General features: G+C 44.4%; 1 protein-coding gene across 4 annotated transcripts in view; it reads right to left on the bottom strand.

Moving 5' to 3' along the window:
* The window catches only part of MARCHF6 (membrane associated ring-CH-type finger 6), a 1,325,445-nt gene that overhangs the window by 1,021,296 nt on the left and 281,470 nt on the right, over positions 1-22,679 (bottom strand). For all 4 annotated transcript variants that reach the window (XM_040351967.1, XM_040351966.1, XM_040351964.1 and 1 more), the window contains exon 5: positions 17,751-17,823. In XM_040351967.1, the coding sequence (XP_040207901.1) occupies positions 17,751-17,823 (73 nt within the window). The remainder of the gene's footprint in view (positions 1-17,750; positions 17,824-22,679) is intronic.

Genomic DNA, 22,679 nt, shown 5'->3' with positions numbered 1-22,679 from the left:
TCTATGCAAATTAAGGGAATCCATCGCCCCCCCCCCCCCCAGACCATCAGAACTAGTGTCCCCACTTGAAAATGTCAGGGTGGGTCTTAAACCGCAAGGGGTGTGGTCTTGACAGCAAGGGGTGGGTCATATGTAAATTAGGGGGTGCACGAGTTTAGTCAGGCCTAGGGCAGCACAAAACCTAAATACACCCCTGCGTCTACCGCTACGAGGGGACCTGCTGTCACAAGGTCCCATAGGTCCATCCTGCTTTAGTCAATGGCCCTTAATGGCATGACCTCTAGGTGCCTCAGAAACCACTGTTTGAGAACATTAGGGAAGTTCCCTTGTTGACACTTTCTCAGAAAGTTGTCCTTTTGGTGGCTGTTATGTCAGTTAAGACGGGTTCTGAGCTGGCAGCCTTGTCATGAAAGGCTCCCTATCTGATCTTCCACAAGAATAAGGTGGTGCTGCGTCCGCAGCCTTCTTTTCTTCCTAAGGTCATTTCAACCTTCCATCTCAAGGAAGACATTGTACTGCCATCCTTGTGTTTTCATCGTCGAATCCTAAGGAGACGACGTGGCATTCCTTGGACTTTGTCCGAGCTCCGAGAATATACGTGTCTGTTACTGTTTGTTTCGGTGGCTGGTCCCAAGAAGGGCCCAGCGGTCTCATCGGCTGCCATTTCGAGGTGGATCCGACAGATCCTGATCAGGCTTACGCGATAAAGGGTCAGGCGCCTCCCTGTCACGATGCATTCGACCAGGGCAATGGTGCCTCTTGGGCTTTCTGACATCAAGTGTCTGCTTCCCAGGTGTGTAAGGCGGCGACCTGGTTGCCCACTCACACTTTCACTAAACTTTACAAGTTGATGTGAGTGCATCTGCGGATGCTTCTACGGCCGCAAAATTTTGTAGGCGGTTGTTTAGATTTACAACTCCTCAGTTGAGGAGCTCTGTTTTGTTTTAGGGTGAAGATTAATTTTATGCTGTTCCCACCCCTCATTTTGACACTGCTTTGGGACGTTACACGTTGTCAAGATTAAGGCTGTGTCAGTCCATGAACTAAAGAGAAAATGGGATTTTATACTCACCGTAAAATCCTTTTTTCTGAGTTCATGGATGGACACAGCACCCACCCCTTTGTTTTTAGGTTTGTACTGCTTGCTACGAACTGAACTGCTTGGTGCAGGCTTAGGGGATATAGTCAGTAGGAGCGCACCCTGGGCGGGGCTGTTCAGCTTTGAAGTTGTTAACACTTTCTGCCTAGTCACTCCTAAAGGAAGGCTATTTCCCACGTTGTCAAGATTAAGGCTGTGTCCGTCCATGAACTCAGAGAAAAGGATTTTACGGTTAGTATAAAATCCCATTTTATCCCCATTGTGGGGTCACCAGCAAGACAATGCAACAACTAAAATGAATGTGCTCGCCAAAATAAACAATACTTTATGTGAAAAAAGTGATGCTATACTGACAATTATGTGCACACTGTGTACAGTAGGTTATTCCTTTTCCAAGCAATACCCTGATATTTAGGATCAGTTTTTATAATATACCTCAGCATTTTAATATAATGTACCCTTTTTAAAAGAAAATGTTAATGTACAGTAACTCTCAATACACATTCACTTCTCTTAACCTGACCATGCATACTACCGGTAAGTCTAAAGTAGCCTGAAGGTCTTCCCAATTCAATAAAATAGATTTTTTAGAAAGGCTTACAGAACGGAGCCCAATTCTCAGTTCATCTAAAGGAGTTTGTACAGCAAATTGTAACATGTCAAAGGCCAAAAGTTTATTTGAAGTTATCAGGTTTTATTGTTGTGTTCATGTGTGGCAAGTGAGAAAAGTGAACATTCTCCAACAGGGACAAAATTAGCAAGAAAAGGACTATCAAAGAACCAATGTTTAACTATTATAGAACATTATATTATACTATAGATATCTATATCCACTCTCTGATGTAATACACAGACATGGTCAATACGGCAGCCTGCATTTCTCCAGGGGAAGAAGGACCTTCGCCACCGAAGAGTCTGCATCAACCCTAGATACTCCACCGTTGAGTCGGAACCAGGACCGGCTCCAAATGTTTAGCACCCACCTGAAACTTCAGAGGGCCTGAATGGCTATAAACACATCCACTAGGTCCGAGACAGAAGCTGCTCTCAGAAGGTCGTTCAAGTAGCCCACGAGGCAAAGCCTCGCTGTCCCAACAAAGCTAGGATAATTGCGAGCTCCTAGGTGAAAATCCTTGGTGCCGACGCCAGATCAAAAGGGAGGGCCACAGACTGACAGAAGCCCTCCGCCATCAAGAAGCACAGAAAATTCTGACATGTGCAAAATGGGACATGCATGTATGCATCCCTGCGGAACTACCCAATGTTCACAAAGGTATTCAGGCCGGGGGCCCATAGAAAACCCCAAACCTCCTGTCCTGCAAGAAAAGGTAAAATTACCCCGCAGCTTAGCAAGTCCCACACTGCCCAAAACAGACCAACAAGTCGAACGAGGAAGACACGAGGAAGGGAGGGTGGGAGGAAACTGGAGTACCTGGAGGAAACCCACGCAGACACAGGGAGCGACAATGCAAGCTCCAGGCAGATTGGTGTCAGTGAGCAAACAGGAAAAACAAAAACTGCGCTACTATGCAAGTAATTCCACACACTATAGGCAGCAGCTGGCGTGTGATACACAAATAGCAATAAAAGGACAAAAAAAGCAGTGCCACAGAATTTAAAACATTGATGACAAACTCTGAAAGTATGATAAAAATAGTCCCTATACATCATATAAAACCACTGTATGACAGTCCATGCAGGAGTAATTTTATCCCTTAGGCAACTGGATATAGCTTCATGGAAGTTAATGTGCTGTAGGAATAAATCTAGCATTCCACACCACCAGGTGACATATAGGCAATGTATGTGAACCCTCCACCGTAATAAGCAGCTTACCAGAAGGCAAGCAATACGATCAATTGGCTGTAACCCAGCCACGGCCTTTGGCTCCTTAGGGATCCCGAGTGGAGCAAATTGGTCCCAGATGAACGATACCAGTCAATCCAACAAGTTCATTTAGAGGCAAATGGAAAGAAAGGCGCACATAGCGTAACTCCATAAAACAAACAGATGTACTCGCATTCAGAAGAACTTAAAACAGCATATACGATAAAAAAGCAAGTGCCGGCCAGCAAGAAAGGAGCCCTCCTCCTCAGCGTGGTGACGTCACTGACGTAGCATCCCAGTGAGTCGGTGCTCCTCCACTGCAAAATGCTCACTCCGAGAGCGACTGAGACCCCAGAGCAGTGGCCGCAATAGGCCACAAGTCAGACCCCAGCATGGTAAACAGTACTTTGGATCTTCTAACAGTCAGATCCATACAAGCGGAGACTCCCGCAATAGGGAGAGTGGTCACCTATACATGACACCTGGAGGGTCCACCACCGGAGAAGAAGCCCACCTCTTGAAAGAGCTCTCCTCAAAGGGGCACTGAACCGCCAGGCGGTGAGGGACTACAAAAGCCCTCAGCGGCTTTTCTCATTCCGCATCTTAAAAAAGGGTACAGAAGGAAAGAACCTACACAGAGCGGTCTGATTTGTGTGATCCAAAAAAGAACGAACCCTCAGCGGAAATCCAGCTGCACTATCCAGCTTAAGAGTGTCCCTTACAGCAGTGAGAAGCGCACCCATAAATGCCTTATCCTGCACTGACCCAGGTACCTGGTCTGTGGCTCCATAACAGAGCATTGCCCAGGGGATAACGGAGGGAGGGGGGGCACTCTTTTAACCCCCGCCCGTCTGCAGTCCGCCCCCACCCTGGCACAAAAGTGTCCAGGGCTAACAATCAAGTCTCCGTGGGAATCCCAGGTGCTAACACCTGCTGCTGCCACCAGCATGTTGGGGAAGGACCAGATACTGACTCCAAATATAAAAGACATTTACATAGTGTGTATGTAATAGATGCAAGTCACCTGTCTTTACAAAAAACTGAAGCTCCCAGGGCCCTATACAGGGCATCTTACCCACTTGCTGTGCTGACCAGGGGTACCCAGGGGACTCACCTCAGGAGTAGACTGCCCAGCGCCACCGACCGCTCTTAGCACATGGCGTGTGGAGAGGAAAAGAACCGTGAAGGAAATGTGCGGCGTCTGCAGGGACCTGTGTGCGCCGTAGGATACAGCACTAGGGGTCAGGACTGCACAAAGATGGCCGCCGAGTGTTCAGAACGCAACCACAGGAAAAATGTCCGACCACTGCACATGATGTGGCTACGACAAAATGTCCGCCAATGGGAGTTTTCAATGTAAATGAAAACCTCCCAGAAAATGGTGCCAGCGATGGCCAAACAGCAGCAAAACGCCGCATTTTTAACAGGAAAAGCCTCCTAGGGCTTTTACAGTGAAAACCCCCACAGGAAAACCCAGTATAAAACAATAAAAAGTGCCAGATAACACAGCCCCCTCAGTAAGCCCCCCCCCGGACAGCGTGCCTTAGCAATGTAGCAGGGGAAAGGAGCAGGGAAGGGAGGAGAAGAGGACTCCCGAACCCCAGAAATGCCCAGCCGTAAAAACCCACCGAAGCGGGAGGGACTGTACTTAACCGTCCGAGTGAGGACTCGCTGATGCATTCCTGACAGAACTACAACCGCAATGGAGGTAGCTGTCGGCCCGGTCCACTGTGAGTGAGACAACAACACAGCCCAGTCATATGTGGACCTCGGAGCAAAGCTCGCCGGCCACCCCAGGAGCCATGGGGTATGGCGTGGCAGACCCAGCCTCTTTGCATTGGTGTGCCCACGCTTGCTGGTCAGACTGAGTAGACTACAAGGATCTATATTATCCAGCCTGTCTCAGCCGACAGTTGAAAGAAGATTCAAGAAAAGGTAAAATAAAACAAAATAAATAAAATTTCTCCTCAGGGCGCTGGGCCCAAAGGGAGCCATACGTCCTTCTCCTTTGCTAGGCAGAATGAAACTGAGGCTGCATCCTGCAGTGAGGAAAGTTATGTCTCGAGGGACCACCCCCTGGGCGGGGCTGTTAAATGTATTTAATTATCCAACATGTTTCTGCCTAGTCCTCTCCTGTAAACATGGAACATAACCCACTTGTCATCTGGGGCTCCACGGAAGGTCTCAATACGTGGGGCCAAAATGATCACAAGGACGATGAGTAAAAATCCCAGAACCACATGGGGGGACCAAGTGAATGACCTGCAGAGAGCTGGGACCAACGTAACAAAGGCTACCATCAGTAACACACTATGCCGCCAGGGACTCTGATCCTGTAGTGCCAGACGTGTCCCCCTGCTTAAGCCAGTACATGTCCGGGCCCATCTGAGGTTTGCTAGAGAGCATTTGGATGATCCAGAAGAGGATTGGGAGAATGTCATATGGTCAGATGAAATCAAAGTATTACTGTTTGGTAGAAACACAACTCGTCGTGTTTGGAGGAGAGAGAATGCTGAGTTGCAAACATCGAACACCATACCTACTGTGAAGCATGGGGGTGGCAACATCATGCTTTTGGGGCCGTTTCTCTGCAAAGGGAACAGGATGACCGATCTGTGTACATGAAAGAATGAATGGGGCCATGTACTGTGAGATTTTGAGTGCAACCTCCTCCCATCAGTAAGGTAATTGAAGATGAAACGTGGCTGGGTCTTTCAGCGTGACAATGATCCCAAACACACCGCCCGGGCAACGAAGGAGTGGCTTCGTAAGAAGCATTTCAAGGTCCTGGAGTCTCCAGATCTCAACCCCATAGAAAACCTTTGGAGGGAGTTGAAAGTCTGTGTTGCCCAGCAACAGCCCCAAAACATCTCCTCTAGAGCAGTGATCTGCATGGAGGAATGGGCCAACATACCAGCAATAGTGTGCGACAACCTTGTGAAGACTTACAGAAAACGTTTGACCTCTGTCATTGCCAACAAAGGATATATAACAAAGTATTGAGATTAACTGTTGATATTGACCAAATACTTATTTCCCACCATAATTTGCAAATAAATTCTTTCCAAATCAGACAGACAATGTGATTGTCTGGATTTGTTTCCACATTTTGTCTATCATAGTTGAGGTATACCTATGATGACAATTACAGGCCTCTATCATCTTTAAGTGGGAGAACTTGCACAATTGGCGGCTGACTAAATACTTTTATGCGTGTATAATAGATGTATAATAGATAGATAGATAGATAGATAGATAGATAGATAGATAGATAGATAGATAGATAGATAGATAGATATATATATATATATATCTATCTATCACTTACCCCCGAAGAAGCTGCAAATTGGTTGGGCCTGTACTCTGCTTTTGCTCCCCCTGAGAAATTTCTCAACCCTCTTGACACAGCTGTGTAACAGTGTTGGTGTAAAACCCAAAGACGAGGAACACCAATAATAACAATATACATATATTATTCCTCTATTATTCACCTGGGTATCCGCTCCGCCACCTGCTTTGAGAATAAATAATCCCCACACCAGGTTGTACTTAAACCAGACTAAGTTTACTGAAGGCTGGTCAAACAGAAGTTTCAATAATATTGACACACAAACGTAACACAATAATGAACCAGGTATACGTGGGTAATTATCACCCAAAGGTCAATTGAATGGCTCTCGCAGGCGAGTCTCCAAGTGGGACTAATGCTCAGAGTGTTAAGGTTTTGACACTGGGCATTTTCCCACTTCCAGCACGGCCGCAAGGCACACTATGCAAGGTTATTAAACAATATAACACAAGATAGTTTATCCAGGGCTCCCTTGTGTAATGCAGCAGAAACACAAAGCCTTACAGTGATGGTATAGTCTCTTGTCTTCTTTCTTCTGCTAGCTATTATACTGCAGTGTTTGTAATCCAAAGGTTCAGCAGATGGTCTAGTAACTCAAGATGATGGATAACAGCAACTCCAGTTATGCAACACACTTAACTTCCTCTTGTGAAAGAATACCCCAACCGTTAGTTAACACCTAATGAGGTATAGGCTTTAAGGCCCAGTTGGACTCAAGTAGCAAAACTGCCATCACTAGTCTAAAGCGTGTTAATCGTTTTATATAACTTTTGGCAACCGCCCTCTCACCACACCAGGCTGGGAAGATTGGATGGCTCCGCTCCAGTGATCTCAGTCCTTCTGCCAACCACCTTCCACACATCTCCGTCCTGCACAGGTTAGCAGCAGATTTGTGAAAATAAATCTACCAGCCGGGGGCCGCCCCTTTCCACCTCCGCTTGGGACAGCACCTCGCCACCTCCCACACATCCAAGGAGTGCACCGATGCCTAACCCCTATGGCTGCAGGACAATGGTATGTGATAATGTGACAGTCTGCTGTGAGGTTCTGGAGGCATTGGGGGATTGAACAAGAAGTTTGCTGGGAGTAAGGGGGGATTGAGAGAACATATATGTTTTGGGGGGGTAATTGGAGGCATAGGTCTAAATCACCCCCCACCCCAATGCATTATACCTATGCCTCCAATTCTGCCCCCCGCTCCCCCAAATCATACCCATGCCTCCAATTCTACCCCATTCTATCATACCTATGCCTCCAATACCGCCCCCCTCCCCCATCCATCATACCATATAATGGAGGGGAGGCATAGGTATGATATAATGGGGGGGAGGGGGCAGAATTAGAGGCATAGGTACGCTGATGAAGGGAGGTTGGAAGACTAGGTGTGCTGGGGGGGGGGGGGGGCATTGAAGGCAGAGACATACTGGGAAGAGGAATTATAGGTATAGAGGTGTGCTAGGGGGAGAAGGGATTGAAGACATAGGTGTAATGGAGAGGGGAGGAATTGGAGAAGGTGTTGAAGGTAGAGCGAGGTGTACTGCAGGAGGCGTTGGAGCGGTAGAGGTGTACTGGGGGTTATTTATTTTTGTAACTTAATTCTGAATAAAACATTTTACAGTGTTATTTTATAAGATAATTTACAAGGGTGTGTTTAGGGGACGGGTAAGGTAGGGTTTGGGTGGGGCAACATGTGACTAGTAACTCTGAAGGTCTGGCTAGTAGCTCAGGACTTGACATTTTGAGAAAATAATATAATATAAATATATATATATATATATATATATATATATATATATATATATATATATATATATATATATATATATATATACATACATATACACACACACACACACACACACACACACAGTCCTGATCAAAAATTTAAGACCACTTGAAAAATGGCAAAAAGTCATATTTTACATCTTAACAAGGTTCCAAGTAGAGCTTCAACATGCAACAAGAAGAAATGAGAGTGAGACAAAACATTTATTGAGCATTCAATTTAATGAAAACAACGAATAAACTGAAACAGGCTGTTTTTCAGCTGATCAAAAGTTTAGGACCACACCTCCAAAACAAAACTCAAACCCCCCCCCAAAACAGAAATCCAGCTTCCAAACATGAACTCAGTAATGAGTAGCTCCGCCGTTATTGTTGATCACTTAAAAAAATGTGTTTCGGCATGCTTGATGCAAGCGTTTCCATGAGGTGAGTGGGAACATTTCTCCAAGTGGTGAAGACAGTTGCACGAAGGCCATCTACTGTCTGGAACTTAGAGCTGCACGATTCTGGCCAAAATGAGAATCACAATTTTCTTTGCTTAGAATGAAGATCACGATTCTCACGGCATAAAATCTTTTACATTTATAACTAACGTTACTGGCTAGTTTATTTTTAATTCATTAAAGTATCTTTACAAAAAAATGGCATTTAATAAGACTGCTGCGCAAATACAGTGCAACATAAAATATTGCAACAACCGCCATTTTATTCTCTAGGGTCTCTACTAAAAAATGATATAATGTTTGAGGTTCCAATTGATTTTCTAGGAAAAAAATAAAATATTTTAACTTGAAAAGAGCTGTCAGAAAAAGGTTTGGTGTTTAAGTGGTGTGACAGGAAGTCAGGTAAATTTGTGGGTGTTGTCACAGACGGGACATACATTTCTGCCTTGTTTAGACAATACACCAATTGTTATTAGGCGTCGGCTGCAAAAGCAGCCAGAAAAGTTCTAAGGGCGTTGGAAAACTTCAGCTGTTCAGAATGAGGCAATTAAGGCCTCTATAAGTAATCCAGAGGATTACCACTGATTTGCTGCATTCTGAGGCTTTGTAAGGAGAGCAGTGTACTGAAAGTCTTCTGAGGAGGTGAGGAGGATTGATTTTTCTGTGTGATAAAAATCAAAATACTATTGTTTTTCTGCTGTATGACCAGCAGTGTCTGTCCAGCACTAGGCTACATAGTTAGTCAGGCTGAAAAAAAGACACAAGTCCATCCAGTTCAACCACAAAAAATAAAAATAAAAAACACAGTACAATCCCATACACCCAACTCCATACCCACAGTTGATCCAGAGGAAGGCAAAAAAAAACCCAGCAGAGCATGATCCAATTTGCTACAGCAGGGGAAAAAATTCCTGCCTGATCCCCCGAGAGGCAATCGGATTTACCCTGGATCAACTTTACCTACAAATCTTAGTACATTTAGGAAAGTATCCAGGCCTTTCTTAAAGCAATCTACTGAGCTGGCCAGAACCACCTATGGAGGGAGTCTGTTCCACATTTTCACACCTCTTACTGTGAAGAAACCTTTCCTTATTTGGAGGTGAAATCTCTTTTCCTCTAGACGTAAAGAGTGCCCTCTTGTCCTCAGTGTTGACTGTAAAGTGAATAACTCAACACCAAGTCCACTGTATGGACCTCTTATATATTTGTACATGTTGATCATATCCCCCCTAATTCTCCTCTTCTCAAGAGTGAATAAATTCAGTTCCTCTAATCTTTCCTCATAGCGGAGCTCCTCCATGCCTCTTAGCCTCTTATCAGTTTGGTTGCCCTTCTCTGCACTTTCTCCAGTTCCCTGATATCCTTTTTGAGAACTGGTGCCCAAAACTGAACTGCATATTCCAGATGAAGTCTTACTAATGATTTGTACAGGGGCAACATTATATCTCTGTCTCTGGAGTCCATACCTCTCTTAATACAAGAAAGGACTTTGCTCGCTTTGGAAACCGCAGCTTGGCATTGCATGTTATTATTGAGCTTATGATCTACCAAGACCCCCAGCTCCTTCTCCATTACAGATCCCCCAGTTGTACTCCCCCTAGTATGTATGATGCATGCATATTCTTAGTCCCTAAGTGCATAACTTTACATTTATCAACATTAAACCTCATCTGCCACTCAGTCGCCCAATTAGACAGAGCATTGAGGTCGGCTTGTAAATTGGCGACATCCTGCAAGGACGTTATTCCACTGCATAGCTTGGTGTCATCTGCAAAGACAGAAATGTTACTTTTGATCTCAGACCCAATATCATTTATAAATATATTGAAAAGTAAGGGTCCCAGCACTGAACCTTGGGGTACACCACTGATAACATTGGACCATTCAGAGTAAGAATCATTAACCACTACTCTCTGAATTCTGTCTTTCAGCCAGTTTTCTATCCATTTACAAACTGATATATCCAATCCTGTAGACCTTACCTTACACATGAGCCGTGTGTGGGGAACTGTATCGAACGCTTTTGCAAAATCCAAATATATCACGTCCACAGCCACGCTGCTCCCTTTTTAAATATGGGCACCACATTGGCCCTGCGCCAATCCAGTGGTACTATTCCTGTCATTAATGAGTCCCTAAATATTAGATAGGAACTTATCTATGGGGTCTGGCACAGCCTATGTGGTGAAGATAGATGCCCCAAGTGGCCAGGGTTTATTATGTTTGATTTTGTTTATGCTGTTTGGATGCTTGTACCTGTTTCCAGCAAGATGGAAGAATAAACCAAAATCTTTGTTTTCAACCGTCTTCGACTGCCTGTCTGTATAAATTCAGTGTGTAGTGAACCCATCCAAGGGGTCACACACCCCGCTACCGAGCTAACCCCTTACACATGGTGGAGAATGTGGGCAGTTAAAGTAAACCCAAAATGGAGGAGATACTGAAACAGCTGGCTATAGCAAATGCAAATCAACAGCAGACGAATGCAGGTTTGCAGCGAAGCCTTGCAGTGCAACAACAGGCTCACGCAGCTCAACAACAGGCTCACCAAGAGAGCATGGCAGCTCAACAACAGGCTCAGGCAGCTCAACAACAGGCTCGCCAAGAGAGCCTTGCAGCTCACCGAGAGAGCATTGCAGGCTTGGAACAGAGACACCAGCAGCAAATGGAGGCCATCGTGAAACAGCTTCAGAGACAGCAGACCGAGGCTGGGAGTCAGGCCAGTAACATACCGACTTTTCGGGTACAACACTTATTGCCAAAGATGACTGCAGATGAGGACCCTGAGAAGTTTCTGACGAAGTTTGAGAGAGCAGCGGAAAGAGAGTTGGCCTAAAGAACAGTGGGCTGGACTAGTGGCCCCCCTATTATCTGGAGAAGCCCAAAAGGCATAATTTGATTTGGAGCTGGCAGACGCGAAAAACTATGATCGATTAAAAGAGGAAATATTGTCACGTTTCGATGTAACCCTGGATGTCCGTGCTCAGCGGGTCCACAATTGGAGTTATCAGCAGAGGAAGCCACCTCGGTCGCAGATGTATGACCTCATCCATTTGGCTAGGAAATGGCTGCAGCCAGAAACTTTATCCGGACCAAAAATTTTGGAGCGAGTAGTCATGGACAAATTTCTTAGGTCTCTTCCCAACACCCTGCAGGAATGGGTGAACCATGGTGGTTCGGAAACTGCAGACAAACTTGTAGACCTGGTCGAAAGGTACCGAACAGAGAATTTGTCCTCTTCCACCAGAGACGCACAGACTTTTCACCCCAAGACCAGACCCTCCCCACCTATAGGTAAGACTGCATCAAGGGATGGGGGTGGAGAGAGGTACCAAGGAGCAGCTAGAGGAATTATCAGGACTACTGCTAATGTTTGGCGAGAGCGGCCTGGAAGACCCATCCCACAGGAGAGGACCAGAAAGTTGATTTGTTACCGTTGCCGGGAAGAGGGACATGTAGCAGCGGTTTGCCCAGTGGGTGATGAACCCATGCAGTGTGACTTTCTGACCGAGAGACGACAGTCCCTTTTTGCAACCACATGCACTGCAGTAAAGGAAAATGAGAAACCTTTTTATAGAATGTGCTTAGATGGTAAAAATGTTGCGGTATTGTTGGATTCAGGTAGCCTGGTCACTTCAGTGAAAAGTGATCTAGGGGTGGGAAAAACCTTACATCCTAGGAAAATGGCTTTTGTTTGTGTACATGGGGACACTCGAGAATATCCGGTGACTACGGTTTTCTTTGAAACCTCCCTCTAACTTGTGTCACCAGGTGGGTTTAGCTCCCAAAACTGCCACGACGCCATTGTGGCAAGGGATTTCCCAAAATTCTGGGAACTCTGGGACTGCCCAGATTCCCCAGTAGGTGGTTCTTCTGAGTCTGAACCAATTACGTACATCAGTATATCACCCTCAAACAGACGGGTTAGTGGAAAGGTTTAATAAAACCTTAAAACAAATGTTGAGGAAGGTGGTGGATAAAGACGGAAAGAATTGGGATTATCTGCTCCCTTATCTGATGTTTGCAATAAGAGGTTCCCCAATCGTCCACAGGGTTCTCTCCGTTTGAGCTACTGTATGGGAGGCACCCCCGGGGCCTACTGGACATTGCCAGGGAAACATGGGAGAGTGAGAGTTCCCCTCATCGAAGTGTGATTGAACATGTGGCCCAAATGCAAGATAGAATTGCCCAAGTGATGCCGATTGTGAAGGAACATTTAGCCCAAGCCCAATTGGCTCAAAGGATTTACAATTGTGGGGCCCAGGTCCGTTCTTTTTCACCTGGTGATATGGTATTGGTGCTGGTACCCACGGTCGAAAGTAAATTCCTAGCCAAATGGCAGGGTCCATATGAAGTGTTGAAAAAAATGGGAGTGGTGAATTATAAAATTAGCCAACCGGTAAGGCGAAAACCTGAGCAGCTCTATCACGTGAACTTGCTGAAACCATGGAAGGATAGAGAGTCCTTGGTCGCTAAGACTACCCGATTTTCTGCTCCATTTAACCTGGCTGTCCCTGAAGTTGGGATTGTGGAGACTATCCAAAACTCAGAAAACAGGAGGTTAAAGAATTTGTGCTCCGTAATAAGGAGAAGTTTTCAGACCTGCCAGGTTGGGTCTCCGGAGTTGAACATGACATTATCACCACACCAGGGTATAAGGTCAAGTTGAAGCCTTATAGAATTCCAGAAGCCCGGTAAAAGGCAATTCGCCAGTAAGTCAAAAAAAAAGCTTGAGCTGGGGGTGATAGAAAAGAGTCAAATAGTGATTGGTCCAGTCCCATTGTCTTAGTGCCCAAACCAGATGGAAGTTGGCGGTTTTGTAATGACTTTCTCCGCCTGAATAAAATCACTAAGTTTGACACCTATCCTATGCCCCGCATAGATGAACTGATTGATCGCCTAGGCACTGCCCGGTACATGACAACGTTAGACCTGACCAAGGGTTATTGGCAAATTCCTCTCTCGGAGTCGGCTAGCGAAAAAACAGCATTTGTAACTCCAGACGGATCTTTCCAATATCGGAGGATGCCTTTTGGGTTACAGCATGCTCCCGCCACATTTCAACGCACCATGGATAAGACCCTTCGGCCTCATCGAGCCTATGCTGCTGCATACCTCGATGACGTTGTCATCCACAGTGAGGATTGGGAATCACACTTGCCAAAAGTTCAGGCTGTGTTGGATTCCATCTGGAAAGCCAGGTTTACAGCCAATCCAAAAAAATTTACCCTTTGGCTAGAAGAGGCAAAGTATCTGGGGTATACCATTGGAAGAGGTCTAATCAAGCCCCAAATAAACAAAGTTGAGGCTATTCAGGATTGGCCACGTCCCACCAACAAGAAACAGGTTTGTGCATTTTTGGGGATCGCGGGCTATTATCGACGCTTTATCCCCCATTTTGCCTCACAGGCTGCTCCCCTGACCAATTTGACCAAAGGGAAGGAGTCTGTCATGATCAAATGGACTCCCGAAGCAGAAACAGCTTTTCAGGCTTTAAAACAGGCCTTATGTAGTCAGCCAGTTTTAAATTTGCCTGATTTTTCACATGACTTTGTGGTTCAGACAGATGCGTCAAATGTGGGCTTAGGAGCGGTACTGTCTCAGATTATCAAGGGGGAGGAACACCCTGTTATGTACCTCAGCCGAAAGTTGAAGGCCCATGAGGAGAATTATGCCACCATTGAGAAAGAATGTTTGGCTGTGAAATGGGCTTTGGATTCTCTCCGGTACTACCTCGTGGGTAGACAGTTTGAACTGGTGACGGATCATGCCCCATTGAAGTGGATGGCAAGGAACAAAGAGACCAATAGGAGAATAAATAGGTGGTTCCTGGCCCTCCAGGAATTAAGTTTTGTGGTAACGCATCGCCCCGGTGCTAAAATGGGGACTGCAGATGGGTTGTCCCGAGTGCACGCCTGCCTGGCAACCGGTGTCCCAACCCTAGGGTTGAAACAAGATGGGGGGTATGTGACAGGAAGTCAGGTAAATCTGTGGTTGTTGTCACAGACGGGACATACATTTCTGCCTTGTTTAGACAATACACCAATTGTTATTAGGCGTCGGCTGCAAAAGCAGCCAGGAAAGGTCTAAGGGCGTTGGAAAACTTCAGCTGTTCCGAATGAGGCAATTGAGGCCTCTATAAGTAATCCAGAGGATTACCACTGATTTGCTGCATCCTGAGGCTTTGTGAGTAAGGAGAGCAGTGTACTGAAAGTCTTCCGAGGTGAGGAGGATTGATTTTTATGTGTGATAAAAAGCAAAAAAGACTATTGTTTTTCTGCTGTAAGACCAGCAGTGTCTGCCCAGCACTAGGCTGTGCCAGACTCCATAGACAGGTTCCTGTGTGGTGAAGATAGACGCCCCAAGTGGCCAGGGTTTATTTTAGGTATGATTTTGTTTATGCTGTTTGGATGCTTGCACCTGTTTCCAGCAAGATGGAAGAATAAACCAAAATCTTTGTTTTCAACCGTCTTCAACTGCCTCTGTATAAATTCAGTGTGTAGTGAACCCATCCAAAAGGGTCACACACCCCGCTACCGAGCTAACCCCTTACAGTGGTTAAACGTTCCTAATTTACATACAGAAGTTTATTCCTTTTGATGTGAAAGTCAATGTGATACAATGTTTAGACTTGACTTTCCACCGATAAAGAATGTTTTTTAAAACTTGGCAGATTGCCCAGACTTTGACTTTTGGCTGAGAGCAGAGAGGAAATTCTTTGCATACCAAAGTGCAGAGAGAAAATTATTTTCATGTCAAAGATCGTGAAATTGTGTCAAGAATCGCAACGGGAAAAAGATCACAATATCGATCGTCGATTAATCACGCAGTTCTACTGGAACGGTTGTCCATTTTTGTAAACTTCCCTTGCCATCCATCCCCAAAGATTCTCAATTGGAATTAGATCAGGGGAACACGCGGGATGGGCCAAAAGAGTGATGTTATTCTCCTGGAAGAAGTCCATTGTCCTGTGGGCATTGTGTACTGTTGAAAAACCCAGTCGTACCACACAGACGAGGGCCCTCAGTCATGAGGAATGCTCTCTGCAACATCTGGACATAGCCAGTGGCCGTTTGACGCCCCTGCACTTCCTGAAGCTCCATTGTTCCACTGAAGGAAAAAGCACCCCAGACCATTATGGCGCATAGAAAACATCTCAGGTGGGATCTGTTTGTCATGGCAGTAACGTTGGAAACCATCAAGGTAAAAAAAATTCTCAGAGAATAAAACTTTCTTACACCTTTGAATGTCCCATGTTTGGTGCTCTCTTGCAAAGTCCAAACGAGCAGTTCTGTGGCGTTCAAGGAGACAAGGTTTTTGAAGAAGTTTTTTGTTTTTGAAGCCCTTCAGTCTCAGATGCCGTCTGATGGTTATGGGGCTGCAGTCAGCACCAGTAAGGGCCTTAATTTGATGTGTCTTGATGAGAGACCCTGCTTATGCAGTTCAGCAACCCGACCACGTTCAATAAGGGAGAGTTTTTTTGCCTTTGCCATCACAACGTGTGACTACCTGACAGAAAATGACAATGAATCCACATCTTTGCACAGAGTTGGCCTTTTAAAGGCATGTGGTCCTAAACTTTTGAACAGCTGAAAAACAGCCTGTTTCAGTTTATTCCTTGTTTTCATAAACCACTTAAGGACCGCCTCCTGCAAACGTCAGCAGAATGACATGGCTGGGCACATGTACGTACAGGTACGTCCTGTACTAGTACCCAGCCGTGGGTCGCAGGCACGCTCCCGCGACCTGGTCCGAAGCTCCGTGACCGGGACCCGCGAACGGTCCACGGAGCTGAAGAACGGGGAGAGCCGTGTGTAAACTGTGGCGGCACCATCAATCGTGTCATCCCTTTTATAGGGGGACACAATTGATGACGTCACACCTACAGCCACACCCCCCTACAGTTGTAAACACACTTCAGGTCACACATAACCCCATTAGCGCCCCCTGTGGTTAACTCCCAAACTGCAATTGCAATTTTCACAACAAACAATGCATTTTAAATGGTCCCAAAAATGTGTCAAAATTGTCCGAAGTGTCTGCCATAATGTCGCAGTCACGAAAAAAAAATCGCTGATCGCCGCCATTAGTAGTAAAAAAAAAAAAAGAATTCATAAAAATGCAATAAAACTATACCCTATTTTGTAAACGCTATTAATTTTGCGCAAACCAACCGATAAACGCTTATTGCAATTTTTTTTACCAAAAATAGGTAGAAGAATACGTATCGGCCTAAACTGAGGAAAAATAGTTTTTTTTATATATTTTTGGGGGATATTTATTATAGCAAAAAGTAAAAAATATTGCATTTTTTTCCCAAAAGTGTCGCTCTATGTTTGTTTATAGCGCAAAAAATAAAAACCGCACAGGTGATCAAATACCACCAAAAGAAAGCTCTATTTGTGGGGAAAAAAGGACGCCAATTTTGTTTGGGAGCCACGTCGCACGGCCGCGCAATTGTCAGTTAAAGCGACGCAGTGCCGAATCGCAAAAAGGGGCAAGGTCCTTTAGCTGCATTTTGGTCCGGGTCTTAAGTGGTTAAATTGAATGCTCAAAAAATGTTTGGTCTCACTCTCATTTCTTCTTGTTGCATGTTGAAGCTCTACTTGGAACCTTAAGATCCAACAATGTAAAATATGATTTTTTGCCATCCATTTTTCAAGTGGTCTTAAAATTTTGATCAGGACTGTGTGTGTGTGTGTGTGTGTATATGAATATGAATATATATATATATATATATATATATATATATATATATATATATATATATATATATATATATATATATATATATATATATATATATATATATACTCCCCAGAGGGTACCTTAGGTATTGCCTGTATTTTATACAAATGTGGATTTGCGTTTTCTGTGCTAGGTCAGAGGAGCCTCTCTCTCAAAGTCATCCTGGAAGATGATTTGGTAAAAAATAACCTTTACAATGGTTGTCTATTGATATATCAAAGCCAGTCAGTATCCTAGGAAGAGGAAGCCCATTCCCACCTGATACAGACAAGAATACACCAAATGTCATACTGAATTCCCCTCCATGATATATAAATAAATAAGTATGTAAACATTGCTCAAGTCCCAAAGGTATGTGAGCTGGGGGCGAGTAAATATTACCAGTCTACTCGTACTCCATTTTTGTAGATACTATTTAAATTTGAGTTTACCATAAAACTGACCTATATATGTGTACCAATGGGTCAGTGACACAAATATGAACTTTTAAAAAACTTACGTGGACAACATATCCAACGGTAGAGTCAGTAGTGAGCTCACAGAGCCAGTAAACAGACACTTGTAAATACGACCTGCAAAGAAAATACACGCATGACTATGCACAGTCTTTGACAAAAAGGCCAATACAAAATACAATACATAATCTGCATGATAAATTCAAGTTTGAACTAATGTATTTGGCAAAGAATCACTGTTCCAAACTTGTGGATAAAGTACACCACATTAGTTCATTTTTTTTTCTGAAAAAGTGGAGTGCTGCCACTGGTTTTGCTTTTTTAAATAAAGGATAAGTTCACCTTTGAAACATGTTACGTGTTCCACTCATTTTTGGGGTGAAACAGGTAACATGGTCCTGCATCTGCAGCCTCTCCTTCCCTCCCTGCGACAGTGGGCTAGGGATCTTCTCCCCACACCAGCTGTCACTATTTGAAAACAGCGTGGTCATTCAGGGCTCCACCCACACGCCTGCATCATTCAAAGTTTCCTGTGAATGAATGTATAAATATATCAAATCAGTGCCACACAGTACTTTGCAAACTGAAAATCATATCATGACAAAACCAGCATTTCAGAAATAAACATTAAAATGGTAATCCAACGTGTCCATATATATTTCTCCAGGTGTGCACATTTGTGATGTTCTTTATTTACAAAGTATTTTTTAGGTGAATGGGCTGCTCTATAAATGATTGGTAATGCTCCAAAACACCCCAAAAGTCACGTGGGAATGTGTGTTCCTGCTCTGCGGAGATGTGAACGAGGCCTGGTGGCTGAGTGTCTCCAACCGCTCCCTCATATGTACTTGTATAAAGATGGCCATACACTATACAATCCAATTGCACAATCTCTGTACAATTTCCTTTAGATTTACCAACGCTAAGGAAAAGGAGGACCCAGCTGAATAATCTATTCAATGTATATCAAAATCAGACAGGCCCTTGCACTACATAACGGATGATAGATCTGAATGAGATTGTACGATCAGATTGTACATAAAAATACAGCAACCGTAAGTCTGGATTTTGATATTGCTGGTTTGGAGAATACTGCTATATGTGCATACCTGTCTACATTTAGAAGTATGATTTTATTCTTAAAGTTTTTGTTATGTGGTTTGTGTTAAAAGTAGTGTGTTCGCTTCACATGGATATACCTTAACTGATGAGCTCATCTGTGGCCATGAATAAGCACTAACCCAGTGCGAAATGCGTCGGCTGTTCCCTTGTTTCTATTGCTGTAACCCTGTGATGTATTTGTTGTTCGTTTAATAAAGACAACCTCAACGGTCTTTGGAGTGTGGCTATCCATCTTTCTCTCATTTTTTATGCTCATCTGTGGCGTGGCGTCGGCAACTCGTTTTGGAATCAGTCTGGAGAGTTACCATTGGGCTTAAGCCTTTCATGTGCTTCTGACCACTCTGAATAAGGTGGTCTTTGCATCTGGTAAGCCTTCACTTTTTGCACCGTGTTGATGGGCGACGCTGGTGTTGGCAGAGGATAATATAAGTTGTGGAGTACCCTTCCTTTCCTTTAAAATGCATTAGCACTGCTAATTATATCATATTTATTTCACGGTGGATTATTCTTTTTTTTTTTTACACAATTACATATTCATTATATTTTAAGCTTCTTTTACCACCAGATTACTAAAAGTATTGGGACACCTGCCTTTTTACGCACATGAACTTTAATGGCATCCTAGTTTTAGTCCTGTTAGGGATGGGAAAGATTGCTGGTTTACGCCATATGTTAGAGAGAAAGACACACTAATTACACAGCTGTGTGTTCAGCTATTTAATTGTGACCTGGACTATAGCTCAGGGCCCCACCCACAGACAGGAAGTCTGTCCCGGGAATCAGGTGGATTCCCAAAAGCCCTCTGAGTGGAGTCAGAGGCTGTGTGTGCATGTCTGCAGGAGGCAGATGTCACTAATGGAGCAGCAAGGTGCTGACAGGAGTAAGCAAAATGCTGAGCAACTGGCTTGGTGAACTGTAAACACAAGAGGTTGGTCGCTTAGCACAGGTGTCATTCAGGGAACGCTTTGCAGAATTTACCGCTTTATGTGATTGAAGGACGTGGAAAGGGGGTGCGGACATCACATTCTTATGGGTATCGTTCTGTAGAGTTTGGGAGGAGTAAATTATCACCATTAAGAACAGGTTCATCTAAAAGTGGTTGTAAACGTGACGCCGGGCAGAGCAATGTGCCAGGACCACTGTGGGGGATTTGATCTAAGGTGAGTATTTCATAATGAGCTAGTATGCTATGCAAACTAGCTCATTATGCCTTTGTCTTGCAGGTCTTTTGGGGGGTTTACAACCACTTTAAGGATTTGATAGCGTTGGGGTCTTTAAGGAATGCCAGACTAGCAACACCACTAGTAGAAGATACAGGCTGCTCTTCTAAATGTTAAAGGAAGCATGCCTGTGGCTCCTCAAAAACAAATAGTTGGCAAAAGGAATGTGATCCAATCAATCTCAAATATACAGATCGCACCTCATCCCTGGGTATAACAAATGAGAACAAAGGGAGGAATGGGATGTTGGCGGTGCTAAATAGAATAAATTCTAAAGTATCACAAATACATTTATTTTTAATAATTTATTAAAATATAAAAATTTTGTAAATTCATGCAGCACATGATACACATTTTAAAAACTATTTTTGTCAGAACTTGGATATTCGGGTTGCTGGAATTTCCCAAGTTGAACAGCTGGTCGGTTTGAGATGTTTTTTAACCCAATATATTTCGCCGCAATCGGCTTCTTCAGGGGTTCTGAAAGCGACCAGATTTATATAACCAGCTCTGAACAAAGTAGAAAACAACATGTAAGAATTTATACATCATGAATTCAACTATAAATATTAGACAGCACAGTACAAATAGAGGAGATAACTTCATTTGAAAAGGACCTACGCTGACCTGGCATCCCGGATGGGGAGGAAGACTGACACCAATCCTGGAGAGCCCCAAGGCCCTGAGAACGGCTCAAACCACAAGGGGTGAAAGGCCCTACACCGAGGCACCTAAGCTGCGTAGGGGCAAAGGCCGGACCATAGGGAGAGAGATAGGGACCAAGCTATAGGGAACACATAGCACCCAATGAGTATCATGTTCCAGATCAATAAAGAGATTGATTAGTTGCTGAAGGAAAAAATAGCACTTACTGCATAAGGCAAAGTTATAACGCACAGAAGGCAGCCAAAAACTCCGTCTTATTGAGCACAGGAAAAAAGTAATGTACCTGATCACGCAGTCTTGAAAAAAAGAGATTTTTAATACAGCTTACCTGTAAAATCTTTTTCTTGGAGTACATCACGGGACACAGAGCGGCATTCATTACTATATGGGTTATATGGAGTACCTTCAGGTGTAGACACTGGCAATCTCAAACAGGAAATGCCCCTCCCTATATAACCCCCTCCCATAGGAGGAGTACCTCAGTTTTGTAGCAAGCAGTATGCCTCCCAAAATGGTCCTCAAAAAAGAGGGGTGGGAGCTCTGTGTCCCGTGATGTACTCCAAGAAAAAGATTTTACAGGTAAGCTGTATTAAAAATCTCTTTTTCTTTATCGTACATCACGGGACACAGAGCGGCATTCATTACTGTATGGGATGTCCCAAAGCAATGCTTACAATGAGGGGAGGGAGAACATCTCCAAGACAAAAGGATTTAATTTAGAGATATACTCAAATCATAATAAATCCAACTTAGTTGAGAAAAATAATTTTAAATTTTAAATTTAACTCAAACAAGAGGAGCCCCCGGAATCCGAGGGTCTCAAACTGCAGCCTGCAGCACTGCCTGCCCGAAGGCAGTATCAGTATTCCTTCTTACGTCCAACTTGTAGAATTTTGTAAACGTGTGGACAGAAGACCAGGTTGCCGCCTTGCAAACTTGAGCCATAGAGATCTGGTGGTGTGCTGCCCAGGAGGCGCCCATGGCTCTAGTAGAATGAGCCTTTAATGATACTGGAGGAGGCAACCCTTTCAAGCCGTAGGCCTGAGTGATTAATTGCTTAATCCACCTAGAAATGGTGGACTTTGCAGCTGCCTGCCCCTTCTTGGGCCCATCCGGTAGAATGAACAGCACATCTGTTTTCCGGATCTTCTTTGTAGCTTTAAGATAGGCCTTCATGGCCCTGACAATATCCAAGGTATGCAGCAACCCTTCCTTTCTGGAAGTAGGTTTAGGGAAGAAGGATGGTAATACCAAATCCTGGTTCAAATGAAAACTGGATATGACCTTCGGTAGGAAGGAAGGATGAGGGCGGAGAACGACCCTGTCCTTATGAAAAACAAGCTATGGTTCCTTACAGGATAAGGCTGCCAGCTCCGAAACTCTTCTTGCGGAAACTATGGCAACCAAAAATACTAACTTCCTTGTCAGTAGAACCAAAGGAATATCAGCCAACGGCTCAAACGGTTGTTTCTGTAAACTTGACAGAACAAGATTTAAATCCCACGGACAAAGCGGGGATTTAACTGGAGGTCTAATACGCAAGACCCCTTGAAGGAAGGTCTTAACCAGCGAGTGGGTGGCCAGCGGCCGCTGAAACCACACTGACAGAGCAGAAATCTGTCCTTTGATTGTGCTTAATGCCAATCCTTTATCCACTCCTAGCTGGAGAAAACTTAATACTCTATCGATGGTAAATTTGCGAGAAAGCCATCGCTTGGACTCACACCAGCCTACATAGGCCTTCCAGACCCTGTAATAAATCACCCTAGAGACCGGTTTCCTGGCTCTGATTAGGGTAGAGATTACTTTCTGAGACAGACCTCTACCCCTGAGAATCAGGGATTCAGCTTCCAGGCCGTCAAATTTAGATGCCGTAAGGCAGGGTGGAGGATCGGACCTTGCGATAGCAGGTCTGGCCGTAGAGGAAGAGTCCACGGGTCTCCCACTACCATCCTTAAGATTAGT

Source organism: Rana temporaria, chromosome 5, assembly GCF_905171775.1.
Source record: "Rana temporaria chromosome 5, aRanTem1.1, whole genome shotgun sequence".
Taxonomy (NCBI): domain Eukaryota; kingdom Metazoa; phylum Chordata; class Amphibia; order Anura; family Ranidae; genus Rana; species Rana temporaria.
This window is presented reverse-complemented; position numbering and strand designations above follow the sequence as displayed.